This window comes from Hoplias malabaricus, chromosome 11 (assembly GCF_029633855.1).
Source record: "Hoplias malabaricus isolate fHopMal1 chromosome 11, fHopMal1.hap1, whole genome shotgun sequence".
Taxonomy (NCBI): domain Eukaryota; kingdom Metazoa; phylum Chordata; class Actinopteri; order Characiformes; family Erythrinidae; genus Hoplias; species Hoplias malabaricus.
The window spans coordinates 7,532,826-7,554,381 of record NC_089810.1 but is presented as its reverse complement, the minus strand read 5'-3'; the positions used below and the strand labels follow the sequence as shown (position 1 = coordinate 7,554,381).

Below are 21,556 nucleotides of genomic sequence, written 5' to 3'. Positions count from 1 at the left end.
TGTGTGTGTGTGTGAGTGAGTGAGTTTGTATATGTGTGTGTGTGTGTGTGTGTGTGTGTGTGAGTGAGTGAGTTTGTATATATATGTGTGTGTGTGTGTGTGTGTATAGGTGAAAGTATATGCATGTGAATGAGTGAGTGTATGTGTGTGAGTGTGACTCGTGTGAGTGAGTGTTGCTGTAACTCTCCTCCTGTGTCGGTCTGGAGATGCTGTGGCTGCAGTTGTTGAAGATATTCATTGGTTACAGTGCCACCTGGTGCTGAACACTGGAATCACACCCTCCACTAAAGCCCTCCACTGCTCACCTTTGTAAAAACCCAATAATGCCCTTAAATGCATATAATTTGTGTGTTTATATTTGACAGTGTATTTCTTTTTTTTAACCAACACGAGCGCGACTGATCGGATGAGATCAGATCAGACACATTAACTCTGAGGCTGTGATTTCAAGCAGAGTGTGTGTGCGTGTGAACAGCAGATGGCAGCAGAGGTTCAGTGCTGAGTTTGAAGTGTGTGTGGTGCTGTGTTTGTCTGTACACACACAGCCCATACCCCACGCTGTTACAGAGGCAGGTTCAGGTGTGGAGGATATGGGAAGCTGCCCAGTTCACCCAGTTATTTTAGGGCTGTTATTTTGCCACTGCCAGTGAACACATGTGTATTTGACTAAAAGACCATTCCCCTGATTTGTTCAAGGTGTGTATTAAAGTGTAAAGTATGCTTCACTCTTCATGGATGCACTAGTTGAATTCTGATACCCGTAATGAAGAAATATATTGTGATATAAATGTTTCCCGTATCGTCCAGCTCTAGCTATAGGCTACTTGTATTAGCCTATAGCTCCGTGGCTAGGCTAGCAGTCAGGATTGCTATTTACAAAACACAAACAGGGGACTGTAGTGTGAGAGCAGTGATGAAATTAAACACCACTGATTTAAAGCTGTGGAAAGTGATGAGTCTGAGGAGTCGAATGGTGAACACACACTAACAGGTCGCGCTGTGGTTGAGGCCTGACTGCCCCCTCTCTCTGTGTGTTTTATTGCAGGTATACTCTTCTCCACGCTGGTGTTCGGACCTGCATGCGGCTTCATCCTCGGTTCCGTCTGCACCAAATTCTACGTGGACGCTGTCTTCATTGACACCAGTGAGTTCCACTTTGTTTATTACGCCCTCCTGTCCGTGCTGGTCCACTTTGCTTTTGTCTGTGTGTCGCCCGCCCCACCCCCCCGAGTCAGAACTCTCAAATCCTCAGCAGCTTGTGAACACTGAGGTTTAAAGAAGAGAGGATTGTTTCCAAACCCCTTTCCGATATTGAGGACAAGTTAAACTTAAAAGTTCACGTCCACGTCTCCATCTCAGGCTCTTTGTGAGGAAAAGGTTCACCCGAACATTCTAATTAAGCGGATAATGAGTGAGAACGCCGTGGTCGACCAATTAGCATTATGCAAATGAGCCAGTCCCCACTCACTTCCGTTTATTGATATTCACCGCAGAATTTCCAGATGAAGTGCAGCTTTAAAACTTAAATCAAAAGATAATCAGCTGCGTGAGCGAGCGCCCGGCAGCTGCCACAACACCTTTCATAATCCCCCTCCATCCGTTTCTACCTCTCCACTGCATCTGCCTTTAATGAGCCCTGAACTCTGATTAGTGTGTGTTTATTCCTTCTGCTTTATTCCCTCCACGAAAGCATCACACAGACGTCACACAGACGCTTCTATTCGACTGATACTTTAAACCGTGAATGTGTTTATTTAACTCTAGAGGAGCTTTTAGCTCATTTTACTGAATTTGAACCTTCTACGAATAAGGGCTTTTCCTGATGGAGCTCAGAACCAATGCAGCGCCCAATAAACTCTTCACTCTTCACACGGCCATTTTAGTTTTGGCTGTTGTCTTAGTGTTTTGTTTTGTATTATTTCTCTGTCCTCATCTCGTCCTCTTCCTCGTCGTTTTCCACAGTTCTTTTGTTTCTGTGTGTTTTGAAGCTCTTCTTATTGACTTCTCTGGTTAAATAAAGTTAAAACAAAAAAAATAAATAAGTACAAACCTCTGGTCCCTCAGCCAAACTGGACATCACCCCTGACGACCCTCGCTGGATCGGAGCGTGGTGGGGCGGCTTCCTCCTCTGCGGTGCCTTACTCTTCTTCTCTGCGCTCTTCATGTTCGGTTTCCCCTCGTCTCTGTCCGAGCAGCAGGAGGGCGGCACTGAGAGCGAGCAGGCCATGCTGCCGGCCCCCGCGCCTCAGAGCTGCGACCGCTCCAAACCCAGCAACGGGGTCCTGCCCAACTACCAGCCCAGCAACAACAACGGCATGTCCTGCTGCGATCAGCTCCGAGGTCAGTCCACGCTGGTCCCTCTTTTATTATTTCTATTATGTCCGCTGTTATACACTCAGTGTCAGTTCATAACTCTTATTTCACACCGTCTGAGTTTTTTTTTATATTGCTTTGCTCTGGTGTCAAACAGAAAAAGAATGAGACGAATCAAATGAAATGAGTCACATTCACAGTGAGTGCTTTGATGATTGTTCACTTCCAAGAAAAATAGATAAACATCCTCTATCTGATCTAAAGGAGATTAAAGTTAATGAAAAAGGTTAAAATAATTCACAATTATTCAAGTTCAAAATAATTATTTCAAATTTGGATCAAATAAATGATACATACAGAGAAAGCACTATAATACAAACAAATGTATGAATACACACTGTACAAATAGAGACCAAATATGAATAGACAATAATGTACATAAACAGCGGGATTGCAGTGTGCAGTGATGAGGTGAATGTAAAGTGCAGGGTGGAGAACACTCACACTCTCACACCTTTGGACAGTTTCACACAGTCATCCACTCATACACACTCACCCAGTCTCTCACAGTCTCACCTAGTCACTCACACTCTCACCTAGTCACTCACACTCTTACCTAGTCACTCACACACTCACCCAGACACTCACACACTCACCCAGACACTCACACACTCACCCAGACATTCTCACCCTTACCCAGGCACTCACCCGGTCACTCACCCAGACACTCACCCGGTCACTCACACCCTCACCCAGACACTCACACGCTCACACAGACACTCACACACTCACCCAGACACTCACACACTCACCCAGACATTCTCACCCTTACCCAGGCACTCACCCGGTCACTCACACACTCACCCAGACACTCACCCGGTCACTCACACCCTCACCCAGACACTCACACGCTCACACAGACACTCACACACTCACCCAGACATTCTCACCCTCACCCAGGCACTCACCCGGTCACTCACACACTCACCCAGACACTCACCCGGTCACTCACACCCTCACCCAGACACTCACACGCTCACCCAGACACTCACACGCTCACCCAGTCCCTCACAGTCTCACCCAGTCACTTACACTCTCACCCAGTCACTCACACTCTCACCCAGTCACTCACACTCTCACCCAGTCACTCACACTCTCACCCAGTCACTCACACACTCACCCAGACACTCACACACTCACCCAGTCACTCACACTCTCACCCAGTCACTCACACCTGTGTTTCATACAGACACTAAACCTACCAACATGTGATTTTTGACTGAGGGAGGAAACTCACACAGAAACAGTGAGAACACACCACACACCACAGTTCCACTCGGACACACATCGCCTTAAAGAAGCCAAATCAAGATTTCAGTTTCTTATTGACTTTAAAGATATTTAAACAAAGTTTTCCAGAGTCTCGCTGACACTGGCCTCCTCTGAGCTCGGCCTCAGCGCTCTAGTTTTAGTTCTGACTGCAGGAGGCCTGCCAGGCAGCCAGCCTTCCAGCTCTCGAGTGGGAACATCAAGCCCACACATGAAGGTAGGAGAGGTGGCCTGATGTAGAAGCTGCATGTGTTTATCTATGAGCTGCAAACAAAAGGAAAATATTCATGAGCGCGAATCCAGTGGCTGTTTCTTCCCGCACCACGGCAGAAGCAGAACGGCCAGAGAGAAGCTTTAAATATCTTTTGCATAATCGTTCCTGTTCTCCAGCTCATCGTTTTCTGGTGCTGTGTTTTTCACGGCCGGATTGTGTTGAGTCCTTGGCCCAAAAATTGCTACTGCAATTTTAAACAGAGCCATCATCAGTCACTGGAAATGACTGCAGTGCTGCATATAATAGGAGTCGTCTTAAACAGCTGCCCTAGGCTGGATATTTTTCAGTGATAATCAATGGAAAATAAGTGTGAACCCTTTGTACCCACACCACACACACTCTACCATCTCACTACTGTGTCTGCTACGTTAGCAAGTGACTGGCCATCCACACTCATGACATCTGTTTTGCTAGTACAGACCATGCCAGATACAAAAAAACAAAGTGTCTGGGTCCGGTGCTAGTCTTTCTCTCTCTCTGCTCACGGCAGAGAAACGCCATCTGGAGGTTTTTAGACGACGGAGAGACTCCAAACGCTGAAAAGCACCAACCGAGATGAGGATGTTGCTCTATTCCTGCTCCATAGGGGGGTAACACTGACTTATTTCTGCTGTTACAGTTACATTACTTAAGGTGGAACTGACTCTAAATTCAGGAGAGCGCTAACTGCATTAAAGTAAACACAGAGGGAAAGTGCTACAAAACTAAACAGCTCGAGTTACACGAGAGTTTCTGTGGGAATTCAAACAGTGAATAAACACTTACAGACAATTTATAGGTACAAACAACAGTCATTATTCCCCTCAAACACACCATTCCACCTTAAAAGACACAGAGTTTTGAACTGTGATTCAGGTGATGTCTTTTACGCACTGTGCACTGTGGTTGGCCATTTTGTGCTGTATAATAAAATATTGATATCTGGGAATCTATATCCATCTCTCCCTCCGTCACGATACATTGATTAAGGCCTAAGTGTCAATGTTGAGAGAGAGAGGCGCCTAGGTATTAATATTTATTAGTGTTGTCATGGTAACAGGGCAGCTGTGTCGCAGCTACAGCATTAACAGAAACACCTGCTGCATCTCCAAAAGTCAAAACAACCGGGTACAAAGATGACCTCCCCACCCCATGCTTCTCTAACCTTTATGCCACGGCTGCCCACCGTCCAGATCCAGAAGTAAATACTGGGTGGATATCAACTGCTTCCTCCCCGTTTCTCAGAGCTAGAGTCTGTGTTTTCAGCCCAGTGATGAAATAGTGAACGTATTATTGAATTTAGAATCCATAGGCGAACAGAGCATCTGAATTCAAAGTGCATACGTGGAATTATTCAAGTGTTTTTCCCAAGGACATGTGAGGCTTCCTGTTTAAATGAAAAAGGCTGCAGATGCAGTCGGCAGAGCGGTGGATAATGGATCAAAAAGAGATGAGACGGCATAAAAACAAAAACCTGAATGCGCCTATGAGCTTTTGAAGCTCTTTAACTAATACCCTGGAGCGAATAAGCACTTGTTTCTCTGCGCTTGCTTTGCTTGTCCTTCTTTTACATCCAGTAAATGCCTGATATGTGCTGTAGTCTTTGTTTAAAGAAAACACGGTGTCCATTTGCGCTTCTTCGAGGAACAGATTTGAGCAGACATCAGTGCTGCCAGTTTGTGAAGGTTGTTGAGGTAAACACTATTCTCTCTCAGTCTCTCACATTCTCGCCTTTTCTCTCTTTTTTTCGCTCCTGCTTTTCTCACCCCAGTGATTCCCAAGGTGACCAGACACCTGCTGTCCAACCCTGTGTTTACCTGCATCATCCTGGCCGCCTGCATGGAGATCGCTGTGGTGGCTGGCTTTGCTGCCTTCCTGGGCAAATACCTGGAACAGCAGTTTAATTTGACCACCACCTCGGCTAATCAGCTTCTGGGTATGACCAAGGCACTCTGCACACACACACACACACACACACACACACACACACTATCAGTATCTAAATATAAATAAATGCAAGAACAAACAATGCAAACACTAATGCATTATGCAACCTTTTTTCCAAAAACAGATTTGGACGTGGTGCAAATTATAAATGACAACAGAATGCGATGATTATTTAATAAAAAAAATAAATACAAAGACCAAAAAAATCAAATTTTAAAGCTAAAACATTTATTGAAAATAGTTTAATGAAAAAACATCACACATCTGTGAATGACTGAAAGTAGTGCATCAGTTGAAAGGCAGCGTTCCTCAATGACACACAGCACAGAACTTCATCTACTGCACAATAATAACGTTAAAGTTTCAGAGAAGCTTCAGAAATCTCTCTGTGTGGGAGACAAGACTCGAAACAGTGCTGGATGGATGTGCCCTCAGTCCACACTGTGTTCAATACAGGATATTTCAATATTGACATCTTTAATGTTAATAACAGGCAACTTCCTGCTCTGGCGGCACAGTGGCGCAGCAGGTAGTGTCGCAGTCACACAGCTCCAGGGTCCTGTCTGTGAGGAGTGTGGTGTGTTTTCTCTGTGTCTGCGTGGGTTTCCTCCAGGTGACTGTCTGTGAGGAGTGTGGTGTGTTTTCTCTGTGTCTGCGTGGGTTTCCTCCGGGTGACTGTCTGTGAGGAGTGTGGTGTGTTTTCTCTGTGTCTGCGTGGGTTTCCTCCAGGTGACTGTCTGTGAGGAGTGTGGTGTGTTTTCTCTGTGTCTGCGTGGGTTTCCTCCGGGTGATTGTCTGTGAGGAGTGTGGTGTGTTTTCTCTGTGTCTGCGTGGGTTTCCTCCAGGTGACTGTCTGTGAGGAGTGTGGTGTGTTTTCTCTGTGTCTGCGTGGGTTTCCTCCGGGTGACTGTCTGTGAGGAGTGTGGTGTGTTTTCTCTGTGTCTGCGTGGGTTTCCTCCAGGTGACTGTCTGTGAGGAGTGTGGTGTGTTTTCTCTGTGTCTGCGTGGGTTTCCTCCGGGTGACTGTCTGTGAGGAGTGTGGTGTGTTTTCTCTGTGTCTGCGTGGGTTTCCTCCGGGTGACTGTCTGTGAGGAGTGTGGTGTGTTCTCTCTGTGTCTGCGTGGGTTTCCTCCGGGTGACTGTCTGTGAGGAGTGTGGTGTGTTTTCTCTGTGTCTGCGTGGGTTTCCTCCGGGTGACTGTCTGTGAGGAGTGTGGTGTGTTCTCTCTGTGTCTGCGTGGGTATCCTCCGGGTGACTGTCTGTGAGGAGTGTGGTGTGTTCTCTCTGTGTCTGCGTGGGTATCCTCCGGGTGACTGTCTGTGAGGAGTGTGGTGTGTTCTCTCTGTGTCTGCGTGGGTATCCTCCGGGTGACTGTCTGTGAGGAGTGTGGTGTGTTCTCTCTGTGTCTGCGTGGGTATCCTCCGGGTGACTGTCTGTGAGGAGTGTGGTGTGTTCTCTCTGTGTCTGTGTGGGTTTCCTCCGGGTGACTGTCTGTGAGGAGTGTGGTGTGTTCTCTCTGTGTCTGCGTGGGTTTCCTCCGGGTGACTGTCTGTGAGGAGTGTGGTGTGTTCTCTCTGTGTCTGCGTGGGTTACCTCCGGGTGACTGTCTGTGAGGAGTGTGGTGTGTTTTCTCTGTGTCTGCGTGGGTTTCCTCCGGGTGACTGTCTGTGAGGAGTGTGGTGTGTTCTCTCTGTGTCTGCGTGGGTTTCCTCCGGGTGACTGTCTGTGAGGAGTGTGGTGTGTTCTCTCTGTGTCTGCGTGGGTTTCCTCCGGGTGACTGTCTGTGAGGAGTGTGGTGTGTTCTCTCTGTGTCTGCGTGGGTTTCCTCCGGGTGACTGTCTGTGAGGAGTGTGGTGTGTTCTCTCTGTGTCTGCGTGGGTTTCCTCCGGGTGACTGTCTGTGAGGAGTGTGGTGTGTTCTCTCTGTGTCTGCGTGGGTTTCCTCCGGGTGACTGTCTGTGAGGAGTGTGGTGTGTTCTCCCTGTGTCTGCGTGGGTTTCCTCCAGGTGACTGTCTGTGAGGAGTGTGGTGTGTTTTCTCTGTGTCTGCGTGGGTTTCCTCCGGGTGACTGTCTGTGAGGAGTGTGGTGTGTTCTCTCTGTGTCTGCGTGGGTTTCCTCCGGGTGACTGTCTGTGAGGAGTGTGGTGTGTTCTCTCTGTGTCTGCGTGGGTTTCCTCCGGGTGACTGTCTGTGAGGAGTGTGGTGTGTTCTCTCTGTGTCTGCGTGGGTTTCCTCCGGGTGACTGTCTGTGAGAAGTGTGGTGTGTTCTCCCTGTGTCTGCGTGGGTTTCCTCCGGGTGACTGTCTGTGAGGAGTGTGGTGTGTTCTCCCTGTGTCTGCATGGGTTTCCTAAAGTTGGCAAATACCTTTCTTTCTAGCTCTCAGTACTTTAGCTCCGAGCTACTGACAAATGGCTTGAATAAACAAACATGCCTCCCTCCTGCCCTCTAATGATGTTGTGGTGTTTTTTCATTAATGTGTAAGTATCTCATTATTTTGGGATGATATGTCAATTATATCTTGTTTAGTTCTTGGCAGATTTCTGGGGCTATGGCCATATCGTCCAGCCCTAGTTGTGACGAGTACATATGACCTGTACAGATTCCTGATGCCCCTCCCCCTCTGCTGTGCAGGTATGACGGCCATCCCTTGCGCCTGCCTGGGGATCTTCATGGGAGGGCTGCTGGTGAAGAAGCTGAACCTCTCGGCTCTGGGAGCTATCCGAATGGCCATGCTGGTCAACCTGATCTCCACCGCCTGCTACGTGTCCTTCCTGTTCCTGGGCTGTGACACTGGACCTGTCGCCGGGGTGACCGTCGCCTATGGCAACGAGTAAGAAATGCTAGGGCTACGCTCAGGTGGTGCTTTTATTTTTTCTTCTCCCCCCTCTCCACCTCAGGGGCCTTTTTTTGTTTGCTTTGTTGACGTTTGCAGAGTTTGTGACCTGGGTTCTTTGAAGCAAAAAGCAATATATGAAGTGCTTTCTTTCACTCGCGGAGCTGGAGAGCAGGCACTAGGCAGCACTCCTCGTAATTGCCACTCAGAAAAAAACATCTCTACACAGCAGAAAATGATAATTTATCAGATTGCTGTAAGAATATTGTACGATTCAAGCTACATCTTGCTGGTTTTGTTAATAGTCATTTAAATTTAGGATATTTTCACACACTGGACAAGGCACCAGTCCATCACTGGGCATCACACAGTCTCTCTGTCGCGCTCTCTCTCTCACACACACACAAACAGACACACACACACCTGTAGACAGTTTAACACATCCACACCAGACAGTGACCCAAGGAAAGGATCCAACACAGGACCCCGAGACAAAACCTGCAGCACCACCATGCTGCTCCATATAGTCACAGTCCTGATTTCAAAGGAGAAATATTATATTTTTGACTAATTGATCTAATGTGTGTGTGTGTGTGTGTAGGACCCTGAGACCTGGTGAAAGTCCAGAAGCACCCTGTATCAGTAACTGTAACTGCTACACATCATCAGTCAGCCCTGTCTGTGGCTCGAACGGAGTCACCTACCTGTCGTCCTGTTTCGCCGGCTGCACCAGGTCCCTCAGCACTGGAGTGCCTCCTCCTCTGGCTCAGGTTAGTACTCCACTTTTCCTTTCACATTCCACATATACCTCATTCCCCCTCTGCCTCTGTCTCTGTCCCTCTCTCTTCACCTCGGTCTCCTACTAAATGTATCATTAATTTGGCTTGTCAAAGCCAGATTGCTGTTCTTCGTAATGTTCTTATTATTATTCTCTTTGATATTTTTTAAATGCTACTTCTCCTAAGGTTTTCATGCAATAGCCACAAAACTTCACAAAATCATAAATCCTAAGCCCACTCGTGTTGCTTGTGTTTTTGGAGCTTTCTGACTTATGGATTTCGGAGTATTATCTTCCAAAGGAAGGAATGGATTGCACCAAATTTCAAACTTCTCTAACTTTGCCAATTTTCATGCTATAGCCATGAGATTTCAGAGAGTGATATCTGGTCCAACTCTGAACCAACGTGTCAATTTTCGGGCCAATCCGAGTTTCTGGCGTTGTACAATTTTGGTACGAATTCCCCTCATAGAAATACATTACGGAATGTTCGGATGATGATGTCACAATGGGCACCTCTCACACACACCAGGAGGAGAATGCGCACGGCCCCCTTCCTCTCCCTCAGTCCTGCAGTGCTGTCTGTACATGGAGGACCTTATGGGCTCATCCAGCCCTTGGTCAGTACATTTAGCAGGAAATTTAAGCATGATAAGACCAGAGAATTTAATGTGGAATTAATTTAAAGGTGGTAATTAATTTAAGGAGTAATTTCTATAATGGCAGTCAAAGTATATTGGCAGTATTTTAAAGCTGGTGGTATTTTAAAGGTAGTATTGGATAGTGTTCTATAAATTTAACCTCATAGATATTAAGCAGCATATAAGCTAATGTTGCTACAATGCTAGCAATCAATGACAAGCCAAATTCAAAGCTCATAAACTTTACCCCTCTAGTTAGATATGCATTTCTCTTCACCAAAACAAGTGGTGTTTGTATGAACAGCTGGACAGTCTAATCAGGAGGCTGAGTATGTGATCAGTGGCTGAAAGCATGTACAAGTAACTACAATAACACCATTAATGGACAGGAACATGGTTGAAGCATGAGTGTTATCTTTGGTGTTTACTGTTCTATCCATGGGTCGCTGTGTAGAAGAATGGTGACTTACACATTACTCAACACAAGTCAAAATCTGTGAGGTTTATGTAGTGCACATCACAGATAATAAAACTAATAAACCTGCACCCAAACAGTAATTAAACACTTTGACAGGGACACTTGAATCTTAGAGCTGAATAAAAATTATTTTTCACATACATTTCACTACGTGAGCAAAGAAATCATTGGTTTATGACTCAGACTGTGCCCTATGGAGGGTGTAGGGAGACATTTGGGATTCTGCCTCAGCTTCACTGCAGCATGGAAACATCTCTCACTGATCACTCACACATTCAGACAGGGAGACAGTAAAATAGTATCCTGTAAGAATCTGTTCCACTCTCAGGGACAGCGGGATCAAAGAAAAGATGGCTTGTGTCTATAATTGGGATTTTAAAATAGGCTCCTTGTCTGTGACTTGCACTTGCCATGACATGGACTCTGTATTCCGCCAGGGGGCAGTGTAAAATATGCCATAGTTTCAGTGGAAGTTAGTAATTCATGTTTTATTTCTATGTAACTTTGGATAACTTTGGTTTGTAAGTTCGTTAAGAAGCTTTCACACAGCAGAGAGAAGACATCTGGACTATGTCAAAAAATAAAGGAGTTATGAGGTTTTGTTTCAATGGCAACAGTCATTGCAATTTTTTTAAAGTCATCACTAAGCTGCACTAGTATCTGTCTAGCTAATTAACTATTTTAGACAACTCTGTCTCTCTCTCTCTCTCACTCTCTCTCTCTCGCTTTCTCTCACACTCACATTCTCTCTCACTCTCTGTTTTTCTCTATTTCTCTCTCTCTCCCTATCTCTCTGCCTTTCTCTCTCTCTCTCTCTCTCTCTCTCTCTCTGCCTCTCTCGCATTCTCTTTCTCTGTCCCTATCTCTCTCTCACTTTCTCTCACACTCACATTCTCTCTCACTCTGTCTTTCTCCATTTCTCTCTCTCTCTCTGTGCTTCTCTCACATTCTCTCTCTCTCTCTCTCTCTCTCTCTCTCTCTCTCTCTCTCTCTCTCTCTGTGTCTCTGTCGCTCTCTCTCTCCTCTGTATCTTCATTCACTCACTCTTCGCTCAGTTCTCTATCTCTCTCCCCTGTCTCCCAGTTCTCTCTCTCTGTGCTTCTCTCATTCTCTCTCTCTCTCTCTCTCTCTGCTTTTCACACATTCTCTCTCTCTCTCTGTCCCTTTCTCTCACTCTCTGTCTTTCTCTATCTCTCTCTCAGTGAGACATATGCTCTGTGTTCAGAGTCTGTCCCACACTTGGCACAGCTGGTTTCCAGCGAAGGACACTTCCTCCTGCAGTGAGCATTTTAATGGCTCCTGCAATATGGCGTCCTGCATACATTAACATACAGAATGTGCTGCTGTCTCTGGCAATGAAGGACAAACGGAGCAATCCAACACACTCCAATTATTACAATTCAGCACCAGCTCCCAGCACGCGCACACACACACACACACACACACACACACACCAACCTGTGTGTTCAGTGAAGAGACCATGTGTGTGTGTGTGTGTGGCTGTGGCTGGTCTCCACTGCTACAGCCCTGTGCTCATGTCCCCCACCGTGTTCCCAGAGTTGAGTGCTGTTATACACATTATACAGTGTTAAATATTCATGGCTGTGGGTGGGTGTAGCTTAATGGAAGTTCTAGGTGTTGTTTTTACCCATTTCTAATATTTGAGTGTTTCTAAAAACACTGGAGTTTACACAGTACTTCTGTCTTGAGAAGGATATTAAGTGGCTGCAAATCCAAGGCACAGTAGTCTGCAAAACCCCCCTCTCACAAGATCCCACCAACACTGGGAGCCTGCCGGAGCCTACCCAGAATCACTGGGTGCAAAGTAGAAACACACCCTGGAGGGGGCGCCAGTCCTTCACAGGGCAATACACACTCACACATTCACTCACAAGGGCCATAATCCACTGAAAGTACATTAAACTCAGATAATACACTGGGGATCATAGAGTTTAAAGGAAAACACTGACATGTGTGGGTTGGTCTCACCGCTGATTCACAAGGCGTCATAACCTTCTGCTTGGAGCGTGACTCTGAAAAATCACTACACCCCACACCTCTCTCTCAACAGGAACTGAGACCCCCACCCCTAGAGGAAACAGAGTGGGAGGGGTAAATGGGGTTCACCCTAAATCTGATTTCTGCCGTTTTCAGGAGATTGTGCTTCATGGCGTTAGTTTTAACAGGATTTCCCACTGTAACTCTTACAGAACCTGACCGGCTGCGCATGCATTGCTGGAGATGGCGAGTCCACCACTGCGGTGCCAGGGAAATGCCCGAGTCCCGGCTGCCAGGAGGCGTTCCTCACCTTCCTGTGTGTGATCTGTGCCTGCAGCATGATCGGAGCCATGGCTCAAACCCCCTCCGTTATCATCCTCATCAGGTAACTCCACTTCTGCCAGCTGCTCCCACTCCAGGAAGAAGCTGTGTGTCTGTGTGTGGAGAGTCTATTTTGATGTCTGTTCCACATGGAGTACAGGGGATACAGCTTGTGAAGTCATATTTAATACACTGCCAGCGTTGACCTGCCGCTATGAGGCTGGATTACTAACCCAGTCGAGTAGGGACCAGTGGAAGTGCAAATGCAGAATAATGCTAGTTTACTAAAGACCTCCATTTCCTACACAGTCTCCATTGCTGTTTCTAGTCTCAGTTTCTGTAAAGCTGCTTTGTGACACCGTGAGGTTGTAAAAAGCACGATACCAATGAATTTGACCTGACTAGAGTGGACAGTGAGTGGCCACAATGTGTAAAAACTCCAGCAAAGGGGTGTATTATAGTAATCTTATAGTAGAACAGTGTACATTGTGTATATACTGTATAACACAGGTCTGTAACCTTTTCTCTCACTGTGTTTCTCTTAGGACCGTCAGTCCAGAGCTGAAATCCTATGCCCTGGGTGTTCTGTTTCTCCTGCTGCGGCTCCTGGGTAAGAACACAGCCTGCAGCAGCAGAGCAGCTCTCCTCGGCTGATGTATAAACAGCGAGTATCAGTGATACATCAGATGTGCTGTGTTTAGGCCCCGGAGGCTGCTCTGCTACGTTTCAGATTTGTGTAATGGTCTGTTAGGTTTAGCTTTATCGTCTGAGCTGATCTCCTTAGCATTTATTAAATCTGTCAAATCATCCACGTTCCCTGAGCGGTTTTTTTGATATCTCGCAGGATTCATCCCTCCGCCTTTGATCTTCGGTGCGGGGATCGACTCCACGTGTCTGTTCTGGAGCACCGAGTGCGGGGCTAAGGGCGCCTGCGTGCTGTACGACAACGTGGCCTACCGTCACCTGTACGTGAGCCTGGCCATCGTGCTGAAAGTCATCGCCTTCCTCCTCTACACCACCACCTGGCAGTGCTTACGCAGGAACTACAAGAAGTACATTAAGAACAATGAGGCCTACGTGACGTCCACCGAGATCTTCTCCTCCGACATGAACCTGGACAGTCTGGGCAAAGACGTGGGCCTCAACCCGGTCAACAGGACGAAGTTTATATACAACCTAGAGGACCACGAGTGGTGCGAGAACATGGAGTCGGTTTTATAGTGGCCGGAGCCGAGCCCCAGCTTGATTAATAATGAATAAATAGGATTCCTCTCTCTGTTTTCTTTTCTGTTGTGAAGGATAGAACTGTTGCACTTTTGCCCTCCCTCCATGCTAATCGTCCGGTCGGTTCCGTGTCGTCCTTAGAAGTCATATCAGAGGCTGTCTGTCCGGTGCCAGTGAACTACATCGTGCTTGTTAGTCTACTGTACTCTCCAGCTGCATCCTAGGCTGCTAACGAGCTGGACCCAAGCTAACGATCCATTAGCGGACGTCTCACGCGGACGCTGCGGCGCATTTTTTTTCGTTACTTGAAAAGGACGTCAAAATGAAACTGAAGCTCAAATCAAGTCTCATCCTTTGGTCCGGTTCTCAGTTCTCATCAAGGCAGAGAAGACAAAGAAAACACAGCAGTAAACAATGCCGTTATATTAGGTGCAGCTTCTGTCATTTTTTTCCAGGACGAGGAGAAGAACTGTCCTCCACTCCCTCCTCCTGTCTCAGTGTCTGTTTCGTCAAAGTAGCGGAGAACACGTCTGGTGACTTCAGTATCAGCACATATCCTGTTGTGGCCAAGAGACTTCTTTTGCAATAGAAACATGCTCCACTGCTCCATCACAGACTTCATATCACTTTTATAGCTGCACTGTACTAAGCCAATGTCAATTTTTCTCAGCGCATCTGATTGAGCTTCATTCAAATTACTTTATTACTTTGGACTCAAGTCCTTTTCCTAGAGGGCGCTGTTGCGCCGGTTGCTTTATACTGTTACTAGGTGGTTAGCATAGCTTATTATTAAGCCCAAAAATGTCTTAACTGTCTGAGGTAACTGAAGCAGATATGTTGTGTATCTACCCTGGTGCAATAGTTTGGAGGTGTGTTTGAAAAAGCCAGAGAAATTGAAGTTGAGAAATAATTGTTCATTAATAACTATTTGTTATTATTATTTTTTTTATTAGAGCGAACTATTTTGCTGGAAGAGAAACAATAAAATGAATTTAGAGCTTTAGATTTCCCTCTCGACGCGATGGTGTCGTGTTGCCCATATATCGTATATATATCTTTATATTATGTGGTTTAAAAGAACAGGATTACTGTAGGTTTATGTGAATATAAGAGAAGAGATGAAACTCGGATAATGGAGACTGAAAGCAGAGGCAGTGACTCTGATATAAACCTCTGTCCATCTGGGCAGGATCTCGCTCTTTCTAACAGAATCAGACGACCTGTGGGGCTTTGTCCTGACATTGTGCTCAGGTTGGGTCTCCCAGGCTCCTCCCTGCAGGGTCTCAGGTCCCGGGTGGGCTCCTCTCCTCGGGTCACTGTCTGTGAGGGGTGTGGTGTGTTCTCTCTGTGTCTGTGTGGGTTTCCGCTTTCCTCCCACAGTCCAAACACACAGGTTGGTAGGGGGATTGACTGTGTGAATGTGTGAGATTGTCCATATATATATATATGAGTGAGTGAGTGAGTGAATGTATGAAATGAAATAGTCTATAGGTGTGTGTGAGTGACTGGGTGAATGTATTAAATAGTCCATAGGTGTGTGTATGTGTGAGTGAATGTATGAAATAGTCCATAAGTGTGTGTATGTGTAAGTGACTGGGTGAATCTATGAAATATTCCATAGGTGTGTGTGAGTGACTGGGTGAATGTATGAAATAGTCCATAAGTATGTATGTGTGAGTGAATGGGTGAATGTATGAAATAGTCCATAAGTATGTATGTGTGAATGTATGAAATAGTCCATAGGGGTGTGTGTCTGTGTGTGTGTGAGTGACTGGGTGAATGTATGAAATAGTCCATAGGTGTGTGAGAGAGTGACTGGGTGAATGTATGAAATAGTCCATAGGTGTGTGTGTGAGTGAATGGGTGAATGTATGAAATAGTCCATAGGTGTGTGTGTGTGTGAGAGAGAGTGACTGGGTGAATGTATGAAATAGTCCATAGGTGTGTGTATGTGTGAGTGACTGGGTGAATGTATGAAATAGTCCATAGGTGTGTGTGAGAGTAACCGGGTGAGTGTGTTCCTTTTAAGTACCCTGTGACTCCGGGAAGTCTTTGGACCCATCCTGACCAGGATGAAGCAGTTACAGAAGATGAATGAATGAATAAATCTAAACCCATCTAGAATCTTCTAAGTTTTCCCTCAGACTGGAAACATGACTTTTTTGATGGACATCGGCAAATCAGTGATCTACACTGTACCCCCAAAGCACTGTGGGCAATTACCTTAGTGAATTCAGCTACTTTTTTGGTGCACTGTAGAAACAGTCATTTAAATGCATGGTCAGCGTGTGTATTCTCCTAACAGACAAGCATGAGATGAAATTAGATACTGCACATGAGCCTCACCCTGCTTAGTGCCAAGTAGAAGAAGCAGTTACCGCAGCAGGGCAGATTAAACCCCCCCCACGGATCAGCTGGTGCCCACAAGCTTTTGGTCACTCAGTGTATTTTCACACAGAGGATTCACGTGGTGGTTCAAAGACAAGGGCCAGGTAACGGTGAAGAATACATAAGTTAAGGCCCTGAATACAGTAGTGTTTCACTAATGGGAATTCCCAGGGCAGACCTTCATCTCCAGATGGAGCCTCAGTTTAACATTCAACACAAAAGAGCGGAAAATGAAAGTGAATTAACGATGCAGTAAATGAAATCAGATTCACTGCAGCTTTTAAAGTCTCCTGCATCTGCATGTGGAACCAAAGCCATGGTACGAGGATTTTCTTTTGCGTGAGAGATTCTGATCCATACAGGTTTCCCCTTCTGGATGAACATAGTCCTGTGATTGATACAAACTGTACATCACTCAAAACCTATTTAAAGCTTCATAGCAAAGTCATCTTGATTTACTGATAAAGGTCTCTACGATATCAGCATAGGTTCCTTTTCATATACTTTTTTGTATGGCAGAAAACTTTTATTTTATTCTGCAAATAAATTATTTTTTAGAAAATGCTCCAGGTTCCGAGCTGTGGTTATTTAGCATTTCACCTCATGAATTACTTCAAACTAAACTCACACACTCACATTTAACAAAGCTTTTTCTCGTCACAGTTGTTTCCTAAAGCCATATTCAGACGGGATTAGTTTTACCTGTGGACGTGGGGTAAAGTAATTATTATTGGAATATCTCATTAGTTTTAATCGTGTCTGAACAGAACAGAGTGTGTGATCAGGAAAGATTTCTGAGCCTTTTATCTAGTGTAAAAATAACACCAGGTTACATTAACCCTGTGTGAATGAACATGTGCGGGAATATTCCGTCATATTCCAGGCATAGGACTTTTTGATGGGTTTTCTCTAGAATGGGGCTGTTCTCAGAACAGTGGTGACACTCCAAAAACTCCAGTGTATTATTCACACTGTGACGGTTATTTCTTATCCTTTAATCTTATCCATCCTTTGTTAAAATGACGTTACCCCAGCTTGCCACGTAAAACTAATAACTAGTAAGTATAAGTATAACATAAGTAAAACCTAGTCAACTAAAAACTAAACATGATTTGGACCTGAGAACTAGGGGGCAGTGTCCAAACCAGAGTGTATCACACAAAATTTGAAGGCTGAAGTCTGGCACTACTTTGTAAAGAATAAATGGAAGCAGAACACAAACTGAGCACTTCCTGAGGCGTAACCACACCACACCTCTTCAAACTTCACTTTGTTTCCATGTTAGTTTTAGTCAGTTATTATCACGACTGTTGATCGCCAATCAGACACAGCTGTGTAACATATAGCTCAGACTCAGAATGTGTCTGTGAGCCTCTGATGACGAGGCTTACATATGATTTCATATGTTTTGCAACACGTAAATATTTGCATGTATCTGTGCACAATATTAACCAGCCTTAGTAATGCTTCTGGATTTAACACAAATAACAATCGCAACCAGATTTACTCCAACAATTAATTCCGCTATTGTAAAAACTAAAATGGTTTAATTCCTCATGAGAAATTAGATTTTGGGGATTTTAATTTTCAGAACTTTGACTGACCAGGTTCCCAGCCCCAGACACTGCTCTGAGAGACCAAACATCTCCAGGCGCCATAAACTAGGGTTCAGAGTAAACTCAAGGCTTTGTTTTACGGCAGAATGTCTACTCTTGCCAGTGTCGTGTTTGTGGCCTAATCCCCCAAAGACTCCGGAAAATAAAACTTCATTCCCTGTGAAACAGCTAACTTCAAAGATTCTTAAAAATGCAGAATCCCATCACCTTTAACTCGTCAAAATGTGTTCAGCTTCATGCGCTGATACAGCTCAAGGATCATTCCTCTCAGACAAACAGAACTGGAATTACAATGATGTGATTAAACTGACATTTTAAACACGTGCCTCCAGCACCTTCACACAGTGGAAATCAGAGATGCCTTCTTCTGTTTTAGATATTATTTCTGTACTCACATCACATACGTTCTGAATGATTTCACCTTCTGTTAACGTAATCGTTTATAACGTATCCTGACTAATCGTTCTCCACTGTGAGAACCCAAACAAAGAGTAACCAATCATACATTTATAGACTTGTAATGTACATGTCTATTATCTGCAAGTCTGCATTCCAACATTATCAAGTGTTGTTTTGATCATAATCGCCGAAGAATGATTCAGAGATATGAAGATTTTGGTAGTTCATGTTTTTTTTTCTTTGTTTTTCAGAATTTTTCTTTCTCTCTGATGTCATCACTTCAGGGTACTAGTCTGAAAGACCTTAAACATCCAATCAGAGTTGAGATCTGGGGATGGATTGTCCTCCCTCAGGACCAATCAGCACCTTTACCCACCTCCAAGCTGTTTGTTTCACTCTGCAGCTCGAGTGGAGTGTAGTAGGCAGTTTTTGCAGTTTTGGAGTTGAGCCAGTCTTCAGTAGAGAGTTCTGCAGAATGGAGTTCAGCTCAGTTCAGTTAGAGAGAGAGAGAGAGAGATTCACCCAAGACTGAATTGACTTCCAGCCACAGAAATACAATGAATTTAGAACCGTTGCCTCAAGGCAATAGAAATTCCAGCCTGAGATCTATTTTCATGTTTATCATTTTAATCCAGTGACACCTGACGTCAGGCCCTGGGTTTGAAAAAAAAAAAAACCCTCAGACCCTGAACTAAAGAGCTTAAGGCCCCAGTCTGTGGCCTAGGACAGACGTGCCCATCGTTCACCAACAGACGCGATGGAAAAGGCCACAGGCTCCTGAAAGTGGTCACCCCACTACAGCTGTGTATCTGACCAAAGCCCTGGGAAGCAGAGGGAATAGCGAATGACTGCTGGGACGTCCTCTGTTCACATTATCCCACCGTCATCCCCAGAGAGAACGTAAGGTCACATGGTTCCTTTTAAAGCTCAAAGGTTGGTGTTGGTTGTATTTTTGGGATAAATTATAGGAATAGTCTTTACTCCTGCTTTTGCTGTAGATTATTTTATTATCCGCATGTGTAATCAACATTAAATGTTTGTATGTGTGTGCAAACCTGCGCCCCCTCCAAGGTGTATACCTGCTTTGCGCTACATGAATTTGCTACATGAATTTGCATCACAATTTTATTTAATGCATATTTTAACATTGAACAACAAAAAGCTACGACAGGAAAAACTCATTTGAAGGCAACACCTTAAACTACAGCCTGTGTCAGGATCGCGGCAGACTGACGGAGGCAGACGCACACGTTAATAATACAGACCTTTAATTAAACAAAATATAACTAAACAGAGACAGACTTGAATAATGCAAAACGAAGGTGGAGAGCAAACTGAAACTAGGACCAAACAAGGACCAGGATAAAACGACAGAGACTGGAGAGAGTAAAAACTACAAAGGGGAAATGACAACAGAGGAACAGCAGAGACAGACTAGACTGGGAAACATCACACAGGAAACAAAACGAATGACCGACAAGAGAATGTGAAACAAGGGAACTTAAATACCTAACACAGACAAGAGACACCTGGAACATAGCGAGGGGTACGGGTTACAAATGAGATTGACGAGGACAAGAGCGGAGACACGAACAATAACAAACAGAGCCATGTGATAAGTGAGCACATGGCGGGGAAAAAAAGACACGACAGGACAAGGGCGTGACAATCCGCTATTTACTGGTTAAATACAGAATAAGTCTCTGTTAAGTACCGTATTTTCCGCACTATAAGGCGCACCGGATTATAAGGCGCATACAATAGACGCTACAGTAGAGGCTGGGGGTTACGTTATGCATCAATTAGATGGAGCTGCGCTAAAGGGAATGTCAACAAAACAGTCAGATAGGTCAGTTCAACTTTATTAATAGATTACAACCCAGCGTAGTTTAAGGTAAAACATGTAGTGTCTCGCTTTAATCCCTCGGAAACTCTGTTTAGTCTTCTTTACTTGGCGTAGGTCATCTTGTTGCTTCCTCCACTTTCGCACCATTGATTCGTTAATGTTAAATTCTCTTGCTGCTGCTCTATTCTCATGTTCTTCTGCGTGACTGATCGCCTTGAGTTTAAACTCTGCGTCATATGCGTGTCTCTTAATAGGAGCCCTTTTGGGGTCTTTACATAAAAAACAAATGGAAATGAAATATATATACCGGTATATATCCAGCATGCACCGCACGCGGAAGAAAATGAAGTATGCGGCTGCTTACCGTAGTTGCGAGACCTGTTGTGGCTCAATATTGGTCCATATATAAGGCGCACCGGATTATAAGACGCACTGTCGGCTTTTGAGATAATTTGAGTTTTTTAGGTGCGCCTTATAGTGCGGAAAATACGGTAAGATGTAGGATTAAAAAAGTACTGAGTAAATAAAGATACTAGAAACATGTGGCTATTACTGAGTATCTTATAAACACTTTAGAAATAAGGCACATAACTACGTTCCGTATCCATTGTACTTCAGAGCATAATTATAGATTACAAAACTGAATTAAAAATAATGACAGTTTATGCAAGTTACTATTACTGGAATGCAGCTACTATTTTGTATACACTATGTTTCTGAATGTAATTATAGATCATTATAGTAATTACAGTGCACTTACAGTGAAGGACATGGTCAGCTACTTTCATTACAGGCTGTAGCGGATTTTCATGGCGCTTTGTACTCATTAGGTTCAGGAAGTGATTTACCACAATAATCGCCATCACACACTCTGGAGATATTATACACTGCTTTGCCTATATGTACATAGCGGACTCATGATGAATGGGTGTTCCATTTCTGCTCACATGGGTACGGCAGGGAATATGCATCAGCGTTGTCCTCCACACTTTCCTGCTTCCTCAGCTCAGCAGACTTACCTTTGGGTCATCGTCTTCAAACAAGAGGTCCTTGGCATATATCATTGTGATGATGTATGATTATTTAATGAATTGCATTCAGAACTACAGTGTATTCAAAATAGTAGCTGCATCACTTATTTATGAAAAAAAATGACGGTAATTGTCACTTGAATAAACTGTCATTACTTTTA

At 44.8% G+C, this 21,556-nt stretch overlaps 1 protein-coding gene across 5 annotated transcripts in view; it reads left to right on the top strand.

The window, feature by feature from the left end:
• The window catches only part of slco3a1a (solute carrier organic anion transporter family member 3A1a), an 81,568-nt gene extending 64,531 nt beyond the window's left edge, over window positions 1-17,037 (top strand). The window contains exons 3-12 of one of the 5 annotated variants that reach the window (XR_010804522.1): window positions 1,046-1,146; window positions 2,058-2,340; window positions 5,667-5,831; window positions 8,474-8,672; window positions 9,277-9,445; window positions 12,783-12,955; window positions 13,437-13,501; window positions 13,736-15,824; window positions 15,959-16,002; window positions 16,105-17,037. Coding sequence is in view for 2 of the 5 variants with exons in the window: in XM_066685203.1 (XP_066541300.1) it covers window positions 1,046-1,146; window positions 2,058-2,340; window positions 5,667-5,831; window positions 8,474-8,672; window positions 9,277-9,445; window positions 12,783-12,955; window positions 13,437-13,501; window positions 13,736-14,112 (1,532 nt within the window). In the remaining 3 variants the exon portion in view is untranslated. Of the gene's footprint in view, window positions 1-1,045; window positions 1,147-2,057; window positions 2,341-5,666; window positions 5,832-8,473; window positions 8,673-9,276; window positions 9,446-12,782; window positions 12,956-13,436; window positions 13,502-13,735 lie in introns of all 5 variants that reach the window. The other 4 variants (XR_010804520.1, XR_010804521.1, XM_066685204.1 and 1 more) reach the window with 4 other exon arrangements.
• The last annotated feature ends 4,519 nt before the right edge of the window (window positions 17,038-21,556 follow it).